Source organism: Lithobates pipiens, unplaced genomic scaffold, assembly GCF_037356315.1.
Source record: "Lithobates pipiens isolate NorthernLeopardFrog02 unplaced genomic scaffold, aLitPip1_a1.2 Scaffold_55, whole genome shotgun sequence".
Classification (NCBI taxonomy): domain Eukaryota; kingdom Metazoa; phylum Chordata; class Amphibia; order Anura; family Ranidae; genus Lithobates; species Lithobates pipiens.
In genome coordinates, this window is record NW_027507877.1 from 1,769,185 (window position 1) to 1,787,971 (window position 18,787).

Consider the following 18,787-nt stretch of genomic DNA (forward strand, 5'->3'; position numbering starts at 1 on the left):
ACTCTAACTGAAGCAACTTTCCAGGAAGTAAAAATAGTTTTCTAGGAAAACCCCTCCCTCCCACAGAGCTGATTTTTATGTGATTGGCCACTGGCAAAGTTCCCTTTCCTGGAGGCAACTTCAAGTTGCCTTGTAAGTCGTCCCAAGTCGCGCTGTGATTCATACTCAAGTCGTGTCCAAGTTGCCTCTCAAAGTCTCACTGGAAGCCATGTTGCCCCTGTGTGAATGGACTCTTAGGCTCGGTTCACACAGGGGCAACACGACTTTCAACACGACTTTTGGAGGCGACTTGGACGTGACTTGGACGTGACTTGGACAGACTTGGACACGACTTACAACACTACTTTAAGTCGCCCCAGGCCAGGCGACTTGCCGTGGCCAATCAGAGAATGAGCTCTCAGGGGGGAACTCCTTTTGAGAGCTGATAATTCTCTGAGAATCGCCTCCGTATAGACGGAGATCCGACTTGGAGGCGACCTCCATTGAAATCAATGGGTACCAGTCACCTACAAGTCGGATTGAAGTAGTACAGGAACCTTTTCTGAAGTCGGAGCGACTTCAGTAGCGTGCATTAAGACGGCTCTCATTCACTTACATTGATTTTTACATGTTGTGCGACCTGAGGAGACTTGGGGCGACTTGAAGTCGGATCTGAGTGGCCCCTGTGTGAACCGGCTCTGAGTCTCTTTTGTATTAAAATATTCTTAACTGTTGTTTTGTGCACATGCAGCTTAATGTAAAGTTTTGGCATGGGGGCAGAAGATGATCTTGGCCTGGCCAATCAAAAATGGCTGAAGATCGGAAAACCAGAAAAAGAACGACTGAGGATGTCAGCAGGCAGCGTTAAAGCTCCTGAACACCACATCGCTGGAGTGCAGGTAAATATAGTTCTGCTTTAAAATATTTTCTGGAGATGCTGCCATAAAGGGTCTTTTATGCAGGCTCTTCCTATACTAGGGTGACAACACTCCGTCTCCCAACGCTGCTCCCTTGTTGCACTCTCTCACAATAAAGGCTGCAAGCAACCATGCTGAAGCCCACTGGACAGGCATGTTCCATATATGTCACTATCCATGAACTTACCCAGAGAAATGCAATGCAGGAGCTACAAAAAGGCCTAAGGTGATGCTCATAGGTAAAAGAGGAACCCACCCAACTTTGGTGAAAAGAGATTGCTACTCGCCCCAAACATTTGGAAATAGAACCAAATTCCGACCATGCAGCCTGGCTGATCAGGTAAGAAGGGGGATGAGCGTGTGACCTCCCTGAACCATACCAGGCCACATACCCTCAACACGTGGGGTACTCTGCCAGGTGGACCTACCCCAGGCAAAGCACCTTGCACCCATATTGTTGAAGACAAGAGCTGCTTTCCCACAACCCTGGCCCAGTGGTTGTGGGGGTCTAGAATCAGAAAGCCTATTGGAATCTGGAAGCCCCTTTAACAATAAAGGGACCTCCAGATACTGTGGCACCCTTCCCACATGAACGAGTATGGAGTACTTAGTACCCACACCCTTTCACAGAAAAAAAAAAAAAAAAGATGCAACCTAGAAATAAAGAAACCCAAATGTTTGATAAGTCCTTAAGTAAAAAAAAAAAAAAAAAGAAAACCCCCCAAAAAGTCTACTGACATGTCAAACCAATCATAATGGTAGTGCTTGCAAAATACTCTCATCATGTATAAAACGGAAGGGTCAGGGATAGTGGTGACATCAATGACCAAATATGGCCATGGCCAAATCTGGTCAATGCAAGTGGCCATATTTGGGCAGTGATATCACTGCTATCCCCTCTCCTTTGCTTACATGATCAGGGATTCCTGGCCATATAAGTCAATGGTGCTGACGGTGACAACAATGTTTGCTATGAATGCTTCTTAGCAACTGTTGACAGTTGGAAGCTGTCATATACCATGTTCATCTCCTCCTGAAAAGTTAACTGGATAGACAAAAAAAGTTTTGGGGTTTATCCCGAATGCCAGAACAGCCAAAGTTCGGACTGAACTTTTGGATTATCCCTAGTTTATTTATGATCAGGAGCTGACGGAACCGGATCCCAATCAAGTGACCACTATAACAGCCAATCACAGTGAGGGCATGATCAAGAACTACATCCCGTCCCTTCCTTAAGACATGGTTAAAGGGCAGCACTAGGTGGGTAAGAATGTGTTAAAAACAATGCAGTGTTGTAGAGGTTCAATACCTCCTCTATATCAGTTCACTGGAAAAAAAATGTTTCCCTTGATAATACTTTATTGGGGGGATAAAAAATATTTTTTTATCTTGTCGGTGGTGTTTCTCCTCACTTCCTGTCCCAGAGACACAACGGGAAGTCAAGAAAAAAACCCTCACTGGAGCTGGTGTCCCCATTTGACAAATGTTGGAATTCGATTTACTTTTTTTCTTCTAGTGGCAATGGTTTTCAGAACAAATAGGGAGGAAGAATCCATGTAATTACAAAGCCTTGAAAGACTATTCACACCCCTTGAATTTTTCAGGATTTCCCTCAGATGAGACGGCTGCGGCAATTACTAAGGCAGTGAAACTGATCAAATCACCTGTGCAAAATAATGGGAAGCCTGAAAACAAGGCCCATTGGGGCGCCTTGAGGACTGGAGTTGAGAAACACTGGAGTAGGAAAGTATTAGTACCTTTGTAATGTGCCCACTTGGGAGATTCATAGTTAGATACAGTGCCTTGAAAAAGTATTCATACCCCTTGACATTTCCCACATTGTGTCATGTTACAACCAAAAGCGTAAATGTATTTTATTGGGATTTTATGTGATGGACCAACACAAAGTAGCTCATAATTGTGAAGTGGAAGGAAAATGATAAATGGTTTTCATTTTATTTTTTTACAAATAAATATGTGAAAATTGTGGGGGGCATTTGTATTCAGAGCCCTTTACTCTGATACCCCTAACTAAAATCTAGTGGAACCAATTGCCTTCATAAATCACCTAATTAGGAAATAGAGTCCACCTGTGTGTCATTTAATCTTAGTATAAATACAGTTGTCATGAAGGCCAAGGAACACACCAGACAGGTCAGGGATAAAGTTGTAGAGAAGTGTAAAGCAGGGTTAGGTTATAAAAAAAATCTCCCAAGCTTTGAACATCTCACGGGGGGCCCTGTTCAATCCATCATCCAGAAATGGAAAGAGTATGGCACAACTCCAAACTTACCAAGTCATGGCCATCCACCTAAACTGACCGGCCGGGCAAGGAGAGCATTCCTCAGAGAAGAGCCAAGAGGTCCATGGTAACTCTGGAGGAGCTGCAGAGATCCACAGCTCAGGGGGGAGAATCTGTCCACAGGACAACTATTAGTCGTCTCTCCACAAATCTGCCCTTTATGGAAGAGTGACAAGAAGAAAGACATTGGAGAAAGAAAGTCATAAGAAGTCCTATTTGTAGTTTGTGAGAAGCCATGTGGGGGACACAGCAAACATGTGGAAGAAAATGAGACCAAAATGTATCTTTTTGGTTTTTAAAGCAAAATGCTATGTGTTGGGGGAAAACTAATACTGCACATCACCCTGAACACATGGTGGTGGCAGCATCATGTGGTGGGAATGCTTTTCTTCAGCAGGAACAGGGAAGCTGATCAGAGTTGACAGGAAGATGGATGGAGACAAATACAGGGCAATCTTATACCGCATACACACGAACGGACTTTCCGGCAGACTAGGTCCAACGCTCTTCCAGACTAATTTCGGGGGAGTTACGATGGACCTTCCAAACAAACAGACTTTCCCACACATGAATGGACTAAGTCCGTTTGAAAGTCTGTTCATTTTGAACGTGATGACGTAAGACCGGACTAAAAAAGGAAGTTCAATAGCCAGTAGCCAATAGCTTCCCTTGCGTCGTATTTGGTCTGTTGGACCAGCACACAGACGAACAGTTTTCCCGATAGGAATTGAGTCAGTCGGACAGATTTAAAACATGTTCTATTTCTAGGACGTCGGACCTAGTCTGTTGGAAAGTCCGGTTGTGTGTACGCGTCATAAGAAGAAAACCTGTTAGATTCTACAAAAGACTTGAGACCGGGGCGGAGGTTCACCTTCCAGCAGGACAACGACCCGAAACATCCAGCCAGAGCTACAATGGAATGATTTAGATCAAAGCATATTCATGTGTTAGAATGGCCCAGTCACAGTCCAGACCTAAATCCCATTGAGAATCTGTGGCAAGACTTGAAAATTGCTGTTCACAGATGTTCTCCATCCAATCTGACAGAGCTTGAGATATTTTGCAAAGAAGAATGGGCAGAAATGTCCTCTCTAGATGTGCAAAGCTGGTAGAGACACCCCCAAAAAGACTTGTAGAGAAAGGGGGTTCTACAAAGTATTGACTCCGGGGGGTGCCATACAAATGCCCCTCCCCCACACTTTTCACATATTTATTTGTATCATTTATCATTTTCCTTCCACTTCACAATTAGGAGCCACTTTGTGTTGGTCTATCACATAAAATCCCATTTACGTTTTTGGTTGTAACATGACACAATGTGGGAAATGTCAAGGGGTATGAATACTTTTTCAAGGCACTGTATGTAACTATGAATCTCCCAAGTGGGCACATTACAAAGGTACTAATACTTTCCTACTCCAGTGTTTCTCAAATCCAGTCCTCAAGGCACCCCAATGGGTCATGTTTTCAGGCTTCCCATTATTTTGCACAGGTGATTTGATCTGCTTTATGACTGAAACAATTACTGATTTAGAGAACATTTCTTTGTTACAATGCCACTCTTATGCTCACCTTGGCATTTGTAGAGGAAATTGTTTATTGTTCCCCATTTCCACTGCACCAAACAAAATGTGAGGTTCTTTATCGCTATAGCATTTTCGTACACATCTAGAGAAAACAAAAAATATTTTCTTAAAAGCAAACTATACCTAATAATCATACAATACAAGATGAGAACAACTGTGAGAATCGATGGTGGAGAACGATCTGGGTGCTCTGGTAGATCATAAGCTTAATAATAGCACAAAGCGTTCAAAATTATTTCTTGTATTAAAACAGATATTGACGAGAGAGAGAGAGAGAGAGAGAGGGGGGGGGAGAGAGAGAGAGGGGGGGGAGAGAGAGATCATCTGCGCAAATCATTAGTAAGACCTCATCTGGAATATACAGTGCAGTTTTGGAACATCAGAGAACTGGAAAAAGTGCAGAGGAGGAATTTATGTATTTATACATGAAGATCATATCCCCCTTATGTATTTATACATGGAGATCATATCCCCCCTTATGTATTTATACATGGAGATCATATCCCCCCTTATGTATTTATACATAGAGATCATATCTCCCCCTTATGTATTTATACATGGAGATCATATCCCCCCCTTATGTATTTATACATGGAGATCATATCCCTTCTTATGTATTTATACATAGTGATCATATCCCCCTCATGTATTTATACATGGAGATCATATCCCCCCCTTATGTATTTATACATAGAGATAATATCCCCCCCTTATGTATTTATATATAGAGATCATATCTCCCCCTTATGTATTTATACATGAAGAACATATCCCCCTTATGTATTTATACATGGTGATCATATCCCCCCTTATGTATTTATACATGAAGATCATATCCCCCCTTATATATTTATACATGGTGATCATATCCCCCCCCCCTTATGTATTTATACATGGAGATCATATCCCTCCTTATGTAATTATACATCAAGATCATATCCCCCTTATGTATTTATACATAGAGATCATATCCCCCCCTTATGTATTTATACATGAAGATCATATCCCCCCTTATGTATTTATACATGGTGATCATATCCCCCCTTATGTATTTATACATGAAGATCATATCCCCCCTTATATATTTATACATGGTGATCATATCCCCCCCTTATGTATTTATACATGGAGATCATATCCCTCCTTATGTAATTATACATCAAGATCATATCCCCCATATGTATTTATACATGGAGATAATATCCCCCTTATGTATTTATACATGAAGATCATATCCCCCTTATGTATTTATACATGGAGATAATATCCCCCCCTTATGTATTTATACATGAAGATCATATCCCCCTTATGTATTTATACATGGAGATAATATCCCCCCTTATGTATTTATACATGAAGATCATATCCCCCTTATGTATTTATACATGGAGATAATATCCCCCCTTATGTATTTATACATGAAGATCATATCCCCCTTATGTATTTATACATGGAGATCATATCCCTCCTTATGTATTTATACATGGAGATCATATCCTCCCTTATGTATTTATACATGGAGATCATATCCCCCTTTTATATTTATACATGGTGATCATATCCCCCCTTATGTATTTATACATGGTGATCATATCCCCCCTTATGTATTTATACATGGAGATCATATCCCCCCCCCCCCCTTATGTATTTATACATGGAGATCATATCCTCCCTTATGTATTTATACATGGAGATCATATCCTCCCTTATGTATTTATACATGGAGATCATATCCCCCTTATATATTTATACATGGTGATTATATCCCCCCTTATGTATTTATACATGAAGATCATATCCCCCTTATGTATTTATACATGGAGATAATATCCTCCTTATGTATTTATACATGAAGATCATATCCCACCTTATGTATTTATACATGGTGATCATATCCTCCCTTATGTATTAATACATGAAGATAATATCCCCCCTTATGTATTTATACATGGAGATCATATCCCCCTTATGTATTTATAGATGGAGATCATATCCCCCCTTATGTATTTATATATGGAGATTATATCCTCCCTTATATATTTATACATGGTGATCATATCCCCCCTTATGTATTTATACATGAAGATCATATCCCCCTTATGTATTTATACATGGAGATCATTTCCCCCCTTATGTATTTATAGATGGAGATCATATCCCCCCTTATGTATTTATATATGGAGATTATATCCCCCCTTATATATTTATACATGGTGATCATATCCCCCCTTATGTATTTATACATGGAGATCATATCCCCCTTATGTATTTATACATGGAGATCATATCCCCCCTTATGCATTTATACATGGAGATCATATCCCCCTTATGTATTTATACATGGTGATCATATCCCCCCTTATGTATTTATACTTGGAGATCATATCCCCCTTATGTATTTATACTTGGAGATCATATCCCCCTTATGTATTTATACATAGAGATCATATCCCCCCTTATGTATTTATACATGGAGATCATATCCCCCCTTATGCATTTATAAATGGAGATCATATCCCCCTTATGTATTTATACATGGTGATCATATCCCCCCTTATGTATTTATACATGGAGATCATATCCCCCCTTATGTATTTATACATGGTGATCATATCCCCCTTATGTATTTATACATGGAGATCATATCCCCCCTTATGTATTTATACATGAAGATCATATCCCCCCTTATATATTTATACATGGTGATCATATCCCCCCCCCCCTTATGTATTTATACATGGAGATCATATCCCCCTTATATATTTATACATGGAGATCATATCCCCCATATGTATTTATACATGGTGATCATATCCCCCCCTTATGTATTTATACATGTGATCATATCCCCCCTTATGTATTTATACATGGAGATCATATCCCCCCTTATGTATTTATACATGGAGATCATATCCCCCCTTATGTATTTATACATGGAGATCATATCCACTAAGAGTTCAACTCGAACATTGGCTGTTCGCCAGTTCGCCGAACAGTGAACAATTTTGGGCATTCACGGCAAATTCGAAAGCCACGAAACACCCATTAAAAGTCTATGGGAGAAATCAAAAGTGTTAATTTTAAAGGCTTATATGCAAGTTATTATCATAAAATGTGTTTGGGGACCCGGGTCCTGCCCCAGGGGACATGTATCGATGCAAAAAAAAAGTTTTAAAAACGTAATTTTTTTTGGGAGCAGTGATTTTAATAATGCTTAAAGTGAAACAATAAAAGTGTAATATTCCTTTAAATTTCGTACCTGGGGGGTGTGTATAGTATGCCTGTAAAGGGGCGCATGTTTCCCATGTTTAGAACAGTCTGACAGCAAAATGACATTTCTAAAGGAAAAAAAGTCATTTAAAACTACTCGTGCTTATATTAACACAATACACATAAAAGTTCATTGATAAAGACAGCATGGAATTTCAGGTCAGGTATGGATATTAAGGGGAACCCCATGCCAAAATATAAAAAAAAATGGCATGGGGGTCCACCTCAAAATCCATACCAGACCCTTATCTGAGCACACAACCTGGCAGGCCACAAGAAAAGTGGGGGGAACGAGAGAGCGCCCCCCCTCCTGAACCATACCAGGCCACATACCCTCAACATTGGGAAGGTGCTTTGGAGTAGCGCCCCCCCAAAGCACTGGTCCCCATGTTGATGGGGAGAAGGGCCTCATCCCCTCATCCCCACAACCCTTGCCCTGTGGTTTTGGGGGTATGCGGGCGAGGGGGTTATCGGAATCTGGAAGTCCCCTTTAACAAGGGGGCCCTCGGATCCCGCCCCTCCTGTGTGAATTGGTAATGGGGTACAAACGTACCCCTACCATTTCACAAAAAAAGTGTCAAAAGGGTTAAAAACACAAGAGACGGTTTTTGACAAGTCCTTTATTAATGTCTTCTTCTTTCCGCTTCTTCTTCCATCTTCTTTCTTCTGGTCTTCCTTCCATGTTCTTCTTCTTCCTCCATCTTCTTCTTCCTCCGCTCTTCTCATCCCGCATCTTGCTCCAGCATCTTCTCTGCTCCGTCCGCTCGATCTGCCTCAGTGGGAGTCTTCCGCTGTATGACGCTTCGTTGTTCTGACACTCTTACGTAAACGGGTGATCCGCCCCCCTCTGACAACACAAGGAAAGCCATAGGGAAGTCCCCATGCATCAGAGGGGGTGGGGTCACCGGGTGTCCCCACTCTCCGTTATATAAGAGGTGTCAGAAGAACGAAGCGTCATACGGCGGAAGACTCCCACTGAGGCGGATCGAGCGGACGGAGCAGAGAAGAAGCTGGAGCAAGATGCGGGACGAGAAGAGCGGAGGAAGAAGAAGATGGAGTAAGAAGAAGAATACGGAAGGAAGACCAAAAGAAAGAAGATGGAAGAATCGGAAAGAAGAAGACATTAATAAAAAACTGCCTCTTGTGTTTTTTAACCTTTTTGACACTTTTTTGGTGAAATGGTAGGGGTACCAATTCACACGGGGGCATCCCATTGTTAAAGGGGGCTTACAGATTCCTATAAGCCCCCCGCCCGCAGACCCCCACAACCACTGGGCAAGGGTTGTGGGGATGAGGCCCTTCTCCCCATCAACATGGGGACAAGGTGCCTTGAGGGGCTACCTCAAAGCATCCTCCCAATGTTGAGGGCATGTGGCCTGGTACGGTTCAGGAGGGAGGGCTCTCTCGCCCCCCCATCTCTGTTCCTGTGGCCTGCCAGGTTGTGCGCTCAGATAAGGGTCTGGTAAGGAACTTGAGGGGGACCCCCACGCCATTTAAAAAAAAAAATTGGCACAAGGTTCCCCTTAATATCCATTCCAGACCTGAAGGGCCTGGTATGGAATTTGGGGGGACCCCCACGCATTTTTTTTTTACATTTTGGTTCTGGGTTCCCCTGTGGGGAAATTCCATGCCATTTTTATCAATGAACTTTTATGTGTATTGTCGGACCGACAATTCATTATAGCCGCGAGTAGTTTTAAATGACTTTTTCCTTTAGAAATGTAATTTTGCTGTCAGACTGTTCTAAACACGGGAAACATGCGCCCCTTCACAGGCATACTATAGACACCCCCCAGGTATGAAATTTAAAGGAATATTACACTTTTATTGTTTAACTTTAAACATTATTAAAATCACTGCTTCCGAAAAAATGGCAGTTTTTAAAACTTTTTTTTGCATTGATCCATGTCCCCTGGGGCAGGACCCGGGCCCCCAAACACTTTTTAGGACAGTAACCTGCATATTAGCCTTTAAAATTAGCGCTTTGATTATTCATGTCCCATAGACTTTAAAAGTGTTTGCATAAATGTTTTGCCTGTTCACATGTTCTGGATGCGAACCGAACCGGGGGGGTGTTCGGCTCCTCCCTAGTAAGGGGGGGAAACTGATGGGGATTTTTTTCAGCCTGCAAATATGTGTAAAATATAAGATATATTGACCCCCCCCCCCATTCTAGATAGAAAAAGATGACATCAGTATCACCTCCTCTTATAAATCAGACCCCCTGCATTACATACCTCGTAAATATTCAGACCAGGATTTACGAATTTGCGGGACCTTTATTTTTTCTGGATAAAATAAAAACAAGATGATATCAGTATCACCCCCAAATGTCACATGTACAGAAGAATAAAAGACAGTTTTCTGTGGAAATGTATTTGTGAATGGAGGGAAGATTTATCACGTGTCATTTGAAGAATAATGGGATGTTCTATACTGTAACCTTAGAAAATGTTACATAGGTGAGGTTGAAAAAAGACACAAGTCCATCAAGTCCAACCTGTGTGTGTGATTATATGTCAGTATTACATTGTATATCCCTGTATGTTGCGGTCGTTCAGATGCTTATCTAATAGTTTTTTTAAACTATCGATGCCCCCCGCTGAGACCACCACCTGTGGAAGGGAATTCCACATCCTTGCCGCTCTTACAGTAAAGAACCCTCTACATAGTTTAAGGTTAAACCTCTTTTCTTCTCATTTTAATGAGTGGCCACGTGTCTTGTTAAACTCCCTTTTGAGAAAAAGTTTTCTCCCTATTGTGGGGTCACCAGTCCGGTATTTGTATATTGATATCATATCCCCTCTCAGGCGTCTCTTCTCCAGAGAGAATAAGTTCAGAGCTCGCAACCTTTCCTCATAACTAATATCCTCCAGACCCTTTATCAGCTTTGTTGCCCTTCTTTGTAGTCGCTCCATTTCCAGTACATCCTTCCTGAGGACTGGAGCCCAGAACTGGACAGTATACTCCAGGTGCGGCCGGACCAGAGTCTCGTAGAGGGGAGAATTATCCTTTTATCTCTGGAGTTGATCCCCCTTTTAATGCCAATATTCTGTTTGCTTTGTTAGCAGCAGCTTGGCATTGCTGAGCCCATCATCTACTAGGACCCCCAGGTCCTCCTCCATCCTACACCCCCCAGAGGTTCTCCCCCCCAGTCTATAGATTGCATTCAGATTTTTGCCACCCAAATGCATTATTTTAAATTTTTTCCTACATTGAACCTCATTTGCCATGTAGTTGCCCCTCCCCCCATTAATTTGTTCAGATCTTTTTGCAAGGTTCCACATCCTGCAGAGAAGTTATTGCTCTGCTTAGCTTAGTATTGTCCGCAAATACAGAGATTGAACTGTTTATCCCATCCCCATCCTCCAGGTCATTTATGAACAAATTAAATAGGATTGGTCCCAGCACAGAACCCTGGGGGACCCTACTACCCACCCCCGACCATTCCGAGTACTCCCCATTTATCACCACCCTCTGAAATCGCCCTTGTAGCCAGTTTTCAATCCATGTACTCACCTTATGGTCCATGCCAACGCACCTTATTTTGTACAGTAAACGTTTATGGGGAATTATGTCAGAAGCTTTTGCAAAATCCGGATACACCACGTCTACGGGCCTTCCTTTATCCAGATACACCACGTCTACGGGCCTTCCTTTATCTAGATACACCACGTCTACGGGCCTTCCTTTATCTAGATATGCCACGTCTACGGGCCTTCCTTTATCTAGATACACCATGTCTACAGACCTTCCTTTATCTAGATACACCACGTCTACGGGCCTTCCTTTATCTAGATACACCACGTCTACGGGCCTTCCTTTATCTAGATGGCAACTTGTCTCCTCATAGAAGGTTAGTAGATTGGTTTGGCAAGAACGATTCTTCGTGAATCCATGCTGATTACTGCTAATGATACTGTTCTCATTATTAAAATCCTGTATATAGTCCCTTATCACCCTCTCCAAGAGTTTACATACTATTGATGTTAGGCTAACTGGTCCGTAATTCCCAGGGATGTATTTTGGGCCCTTTTTAAATATTGGTGCTACATTGGCTTTTCTCCAATCAGCTGGTACCATTCCAATCAGTAGACTCTCAGTAAAAATTAGGAACAATAGTCTGGCAATTACTTGACTGAGTTCCCTAAGTACCCTCGGGTGCAAGTCATCTGGTCCTGGTGATTTATTAATGTTAAGTTTCCCAAGTCTAATTTTAATTCTGTCCTCTGTTAACCATGGAGGTGCTTCCTGTGATGTGCCATGAGGATAAACACTGCAGTTTTGGTTACTGAAGCCCCCTGATTCCCTCGTGAAGACCGAGGAGAAGAATAAATTCAATACCTTCGCCATCTCCCCATCCTTTGTAACCAGATGTCCTTCTTCATTCTTTATGGGGCCAATATGGCCTTTCCTCCCTTTTTACTATTTACATACTTAAAGAATTTCTTGGGACTTTTTTTGTTTGCTGTCCTCTGCTATGTGTCTTTTATGTTCTATATTAGCCATCCTTATTGCATCCTTACATTTCTTGTTGCATTCTTTATAAAGTCTGAATGCTGATGATGATCCCTCAATCTTGTATTTTATTGAAGGTCTTCTCCTTTGCTTTTATATGCATTTTTACATTGGAGATAAGCCATCCAGGACTTTTGTTCGCTCTTTTAAATTTATTACCCAATGGGATGCATTGGCTAGTGCCCTTATTTAATATGCTCTTAAAGCAAACCCATCTCTCCTCCGCGTTCTTTGTTTTTAATTTATCCCAATGTATGCCTTCTAGTAAGGTTTGTAGTTTAGGGAAGTTGGCTCTTTTGAAATTCAGTGTCTTTGTATTCCCCTTATGTTTCCTATTTGTGTGATTTATACAGAAGCCAATTGACTTGTGGTCGCTGTTCCCTAAATTGCCCGGAATTTCCACATCCGTGATCAGGTCTGTATTGTTGGTAATCAGTAGATCCAGTAACACTTTATTTCTAGTTTGTGCGTCTACCATCTGACCCATGAAATTGTCCTGCAAGACATTTAGGAACTGGCGAGTCTCAGATGAATGCGCGGTTCCTTCCGCCCAGTTTATGTCTGGATAATTAAAATCCCCCATTATGATAACACTTCCCATCCGTGCTGCTAATCCAAATTATGATAAGAGATCTGATCCCCCTCCACCCTCAGGTTAGGGGGCCTATAGCATACTCCCAGTATTATTTTGCCCTTAGCTTCATCCCTTTTGAGCTCTACCCATAAGGATTCTACCTCCTCCCTAGCTCCCTTAGTGATGTCATCTCTCACATTCACTTGTACATTATTCTTGATCTATATAGGCATACCCCTTCCCATTTTTCCCCTCTCTATCCTTGCGATAAAGGATATACCCTTTAATGTTTGCCAGCCAATCATGAGAGCTGTTTAACCAGGTCTCTGGAATTCCCACAAAATTCAAACCCTCCTCATACAAAAGTATCTCTAGTTCACCCATCTTGTCCACCAGGCTCCTGGCATTGGTGAACATGCCACGTAGTTTCGGTCGCATATTATCCTCTTATTGTGTTTTCCGAGATTGCAACTAGGACTTGTTACTATACTTACCTTGGGTTTATGTGCTTTGGTCAACCTACCACTAATGCCCCCAATACTACCCTCTGCAATATGTTCCGCGGTGACTATCTCTACCTCTGCACCCTCCCCCCATTGCCTAGTTTATAAACCCCTCTAACTTTTCGCCCATCTTTATTCCCAGCTGATCCGCACCCACCTCATGTAGGTGCAGTCTATCCCTTCTATAATACCGGTTATCGACGGAGAAGTCGGCCCAGTCCTCCAGGAACCCAAAACCTACCTTACTACACCAGCTCTTCAGCCACGTGTTTACTTCCCAAATCTCCCTCTGCCTTTCTAGTGTGGCTTGATGTATGAGAATACTACCACGGAGGTCCTTTTCCTCAATTTAGCGCCCAAATTCCTAAAATTGTTTTTTAGGACACTCCATCTGCCTCTGAATTTGTCATTGGTGCCAACGTGCACCATGACAGCCGGGTCTTCCCCAGCCCCTCCCACAGGGCAGGACTTAGGGTGGTGGGGGCCCCTGGGCTTGAGTCACTTTTGAGCCCTACCTTCTATACATTACTGTATTTATGGGCGTATAACACGCGCCGGCGTATAACACGCACCCCAAGTTTAGGAGGGAAGTTTAAGGAAAAAACGTACATTTAAACGCCCATCAATGCAGCCTTGTCCAGTGTCATTTGCAGCCTTGTCATTGCAGTCTTGAAGTTTAAAAATGGCGCCACCGGGGGGCGTGGCCAAGCGCATGGAGGAGAAGGACGTGTGAGAGCTCAGCTCCCGCTCCATTGCACCCACCGGCACACAGCGCCGCCAGACCGCACCGACCCGAACATCTCCATGAGCAGGAGAGGAGGCACCAACACCCCCCGCACCTCGGGGACCCAGAAAACCGGGGACATCGGCAGTTTTTTCCCCTCGAGGGGACCGAACAACAAGGCCGCGCCGGAATCCAAGATGGCGGCGACCCGCTCGGCAGCAGCACATGCGGCGCACGCCGCATCTAAGGTACAGGCCTCTCGACCCCCCTCGCCTCGGTCCTCTCCCGGATCCCCGGAGCGGCATAGTGGGAGCCCTGACAGCCCAGCACACTCAAGGAGCCCTTCCCCGGCCCCTGGCACACAACATGGAGGCTGGGACATGGAGAGCTACATTAAAGCTCTCCCAACTAAGAGAGACATTGAAGCATATATCAGCAGGCTAGAGAGGTCATATCAGAGGGAGATTAAGGACTTGCGCCAGGACATAGGCCACCGCATGGAGGACATTGAGATTCATGTGGAAGAGTCAGCACTTAGACTCAAAGAACACGACCACGTCCTGCAGCAGCATACCAATCAAATTCAGCACTTGCTCTATGGTCTCGACGACCAGGAGAACAGAAGTCGCCGCAACAATATCCGCATCCGCGGTATCCCTGAAGCGATTGAAAACAAAGATCTAATGTCAGCCGCCTCCACTATGTTTAACCAGTTGCTGAACAAACCCAAAGAAACCCCGATCGAAATTGATAGGATTCACAGGTCCCTTGGCCCTCGCAACCCTAATCCTGCACACCCTAGAGACGTCATCTGCCGCGTCCATTTCTTCAACGTCAAAGCTGAAATAATGCATGCTGCCCGCACACAAGACTCCATCCTGTTTAATGGGTCACCGGTCATGCTCCTGACGGATCTATCAAAGCAGACGCTGCTGATGAGGAAAGCCCTGAAGCCAGTAACGGATGCTTTGCATGCTAAACAGATCAAGTTTCGATGGGGGTTCCCGTTCCACCTTTTTGCATCCCATGATGGTAAATCTGCCACCTTTCGCACATTGGGAGATCTACCCAACTTTCTTGGCACCTTTGAACTACCTCAAATCAGGATTCCGGACTGGCCACTAACGGCCGTCACCCCTGGCCTACCTACCACTTCAGCCTGGGTTACACAAACCAAGAAGAAGAGGTCCCGCTCCCGTACCACCAAATCCCCTCCCGGATGAACGCATTGAGTACCACTGATAAGTGGTTGTATGACCTCCACATCTCTGTCTCTATGTCTCTTTTGAGACATATGCCTCAGGTTATCCCCCTGCACTTTGTGACTTGAAAGTCCTTCACACGACCCCTTTCCTGCTCTTACTTGTTCTTATTTTATTTCATCTTATTTTATCTCATTGTTTTTTTTTTTTTTTTTTTTTTTTTTTTTTTTTTTTTTTTTTTTTTTTTGGTGTGGATCAATCCCCACCACTCCTCCCCCTAGCTATACGTTTTACGAGCTTCTTCTGTTGATATGAGCTCTCATGGTTTTGGATCTGTATTATGTTACGCTATTCAGGTGTAGGGGTGGAGGGTGGGGGGACGGTTCATTGGGTCTTTGTACTGTCTAAACAGATCTGTATGTCATTTGGTAAGCTTTTTCACACTCTTTAGATTCAATATGGTGAATGGTAAATGACTATATGCTAGACCCACTTGATCTCTCCATTGATACAGATGACGTGCACTTTTTCTGCCCCTCCGGATGGAAGGCTGCCTTGTTGGCCAGCCCATTGTTAACTTCTGCACACGCCATCGTATGATCCCTACATATATAGACGCTGTGTGCTACATATCAGCTTATCCAGTTTCACAGTTAACTACAGTTGGGGCGGAGCCCTTGAGTTCAGCTTGACCGCGTATCCCCACGTTAGGGTGTACAGAGTCGATTTCTGACTTTGTTACGGTTGTACCTGTTAGTTTTTCACTGTAGTGCTCATAGATTTAACCCCCCTATGGACACTAGAGGGAGTTTTCTCCCTATAACTTTACATCCTCAGCTTCCTAGAAAGCATTGCATCACGCTGTTGCAGGAATTAATTTCCCACCCTCTTTTGCACTTAGCACCCCAGGCTCCTCTGGAGGAGCACACACGAATTTTCCTACTTCAGCGCTCTGATCTTCTTCTTCCCTATCCATCCTTGACCTCCCCTTTTTCCCTTTTCCCCTTCACCTTTGTTGCACAGCCTACCAGTACACTCGCCTACTCAGTAGCATTCAGTAGCACCCAGGAACATTCCTCCCACCTCTCCATTCAATGGCCGCAGCTCTAGACCTTAAGTTTTCCTCTCTTAATTGCAGAGGCTTTAACACCCCGGAAAAGCGTAGACAGATTCTACACCACTTTCATAAGGCCGGATCGCAGGTTCTTTTACTACAAGAGACTCACTTTCGATCCGACAAGATACCTCCCATTCCAGATAGACACTACACGACCTGGTTCCACAGCACGAACCCCCTAGCAAGATCCAAAGGGGTTTCGATTGCTTTTCATCGTTCCTTTACACCACAAGTACTCGAAAGTGTCATAGACCCAAAAGGGCGGTTTTTATTTTTGAAATTGCAGTATCTACAAAATGTACTAACTGTTGCCAATATTTATCTTCCTAATCAGAACCAACTTCAGTTCCTCTGCTCCGTGACTGCGCGCCTTAAATCTTTCCGGACTCCTAACCTGATCCTAGGAGGTGACTTAAATGTTCCCCTTGTGCCGAGACTGGACTCCTCTACCGGTAAGTCTCACCTATCACCCACCTCACTTAACAAAATCAGGGCTGCCCTAGCTGACATGTCTCTAGTAGATACCTGGAGATTGCTACACCCCTCAGATAGGGACTATACCTACTTCTCCCCTGCACACAATTCTTACAGTAGGATAGATTACATCCTTCTAAGCCAAAACCTACTGGACTTTGAACCTCAATGCGAGATTGGGATGCGACTATGGTCGGATCACGCTCCGGTACATTTGACACTTGGGAAGCTTCCTCGCTGCCCCCGTCGGGGTACGTGGAGGCTGAACGACAACTTACTGACTGACACGGTGTGTGTAGCGGCAATCTCTCAAGCGATCACAGATTTCACCAAAGACCATGCCCAGGACGAGACTAGTAATATGACTAAGTGGGAAGCCCTGAAATGCGTTATTCGCGGGATTTTTATCCAACACGGATCTAGATTGAAGCGAGCTCGTACAGAGGAGGTACACCGGCTTTTCTCTCAGATAGCTCTCCTAGAGACCTCCCATAAACGTTCTTTAGACACTCGGACTTTGGCGGAGCTCTCTAACGCACGGCGGGAATTGCTTCAGATATTTTCAGATAGATCACTAACCGCATACCATAAGGGCCGCCATACCCACTACTCACAGGCTAACAAATGCGGAAAACACTTAGCACGAGTTATCCACCCTAGACAACAGAGACAAACCATCCCTTGCATCTTATCGGCTGCTCAGCAGAAGAGGTTCAGGAACTCCGAGATTGTTTCGGAGTTCAGGGACTTCTACTCCTCCCTCTATAATCTTCCCCCCTCGGGTGCCTCGAACCCCACTTCAACGCCCGACTTAAACTGCTACATTCAGGACACTGCCTTGCCCTCTATTCCCTTAACTGATAGAGCTGATTTGGAGCTACCCCTGTCCACTTCTGATTTTCTGACAGCGATTAAAGGCCTAAAGAATGGCAAAAGCCCCGGCCCTGACGGTTACTCCCCACAGTTCTATAAAACATTTGCACACCAACTCGCCCCGATTTTGGCCAAAACATTCGAGGACATAGATGATGCACATCCCCTCTCACTCCAAATTCTCCAAGCACAGATAGTTGTTATACCCAAACCGGGTAAGGACCACATGCAATGTGGAAATTATAGGCCCATATCCCTACTGAACGTAGACCTCAAGCTTTACTCCAAAATCTTGGCAACACGTCTCGCTCCCCTACTCCCCTCCATCATTCATAACGACCAAGTAGGCTTTGTCCCGGGCCGAGAAGCTAGGGATAACACCACTAAGACTTTACATCTCATTTCATACGCCAAATCCCACAATATCCCTACCCTTCTACTAGCCTGCGATGCCGAAAAGGCGTTTGATAGGGTGAGTTGGAAGTTCCTCCAGGCCTCCCTGCAACAGATAGGCTTAGGCCCGCGAATGCTCTCTAAAATCATGGCCCTATATACGAGCCCATCTGCCAAAGTCTTAGCTAATGGAGAATCGTCGGGGGCTTTCGGAATCCGGAACGGCACCAGGCAGGGATGCCCGTTGTCGCCACTCCTGTTCGCAATTGTTGTAGAACATCTGGCTCAAGCCATCCGAAACAATCCCTCCATTCATGGGATCAACACCCCCTCGGCTCCCCGCAAGCTGTCACTC

General features: G+C 44.0%; 1 protein-coding gene across 1 annotated transcript in view; it reads right to left on the reverse strand.

Moving 5' to 3' along the window:
• Positions 1–18,787, reverse strand: part of LOC143957710 (cytosolic phospholipase A2 gamma-like) — a 136,713-nt gene that overhangs the window by 21,879 nt on the left and 96,047 nt on the right. Inside the window, exons 13-14 of the mRNA XM_077467405.1 lie at positions 10,292–10,342; positions 4,771–4,866 (exon numbers count right to left, since the gene is read on the reverse strand). Of these exons, the coding sequence (XP_077323531.1) occupies positions 4,771–4,866; positions 10,292–10,342 (147 nt within the window). The remainder of the gene's footprint in view (positions 1–4,770; positions 4,867–10,291; positions 10,343–18,787) is intronic.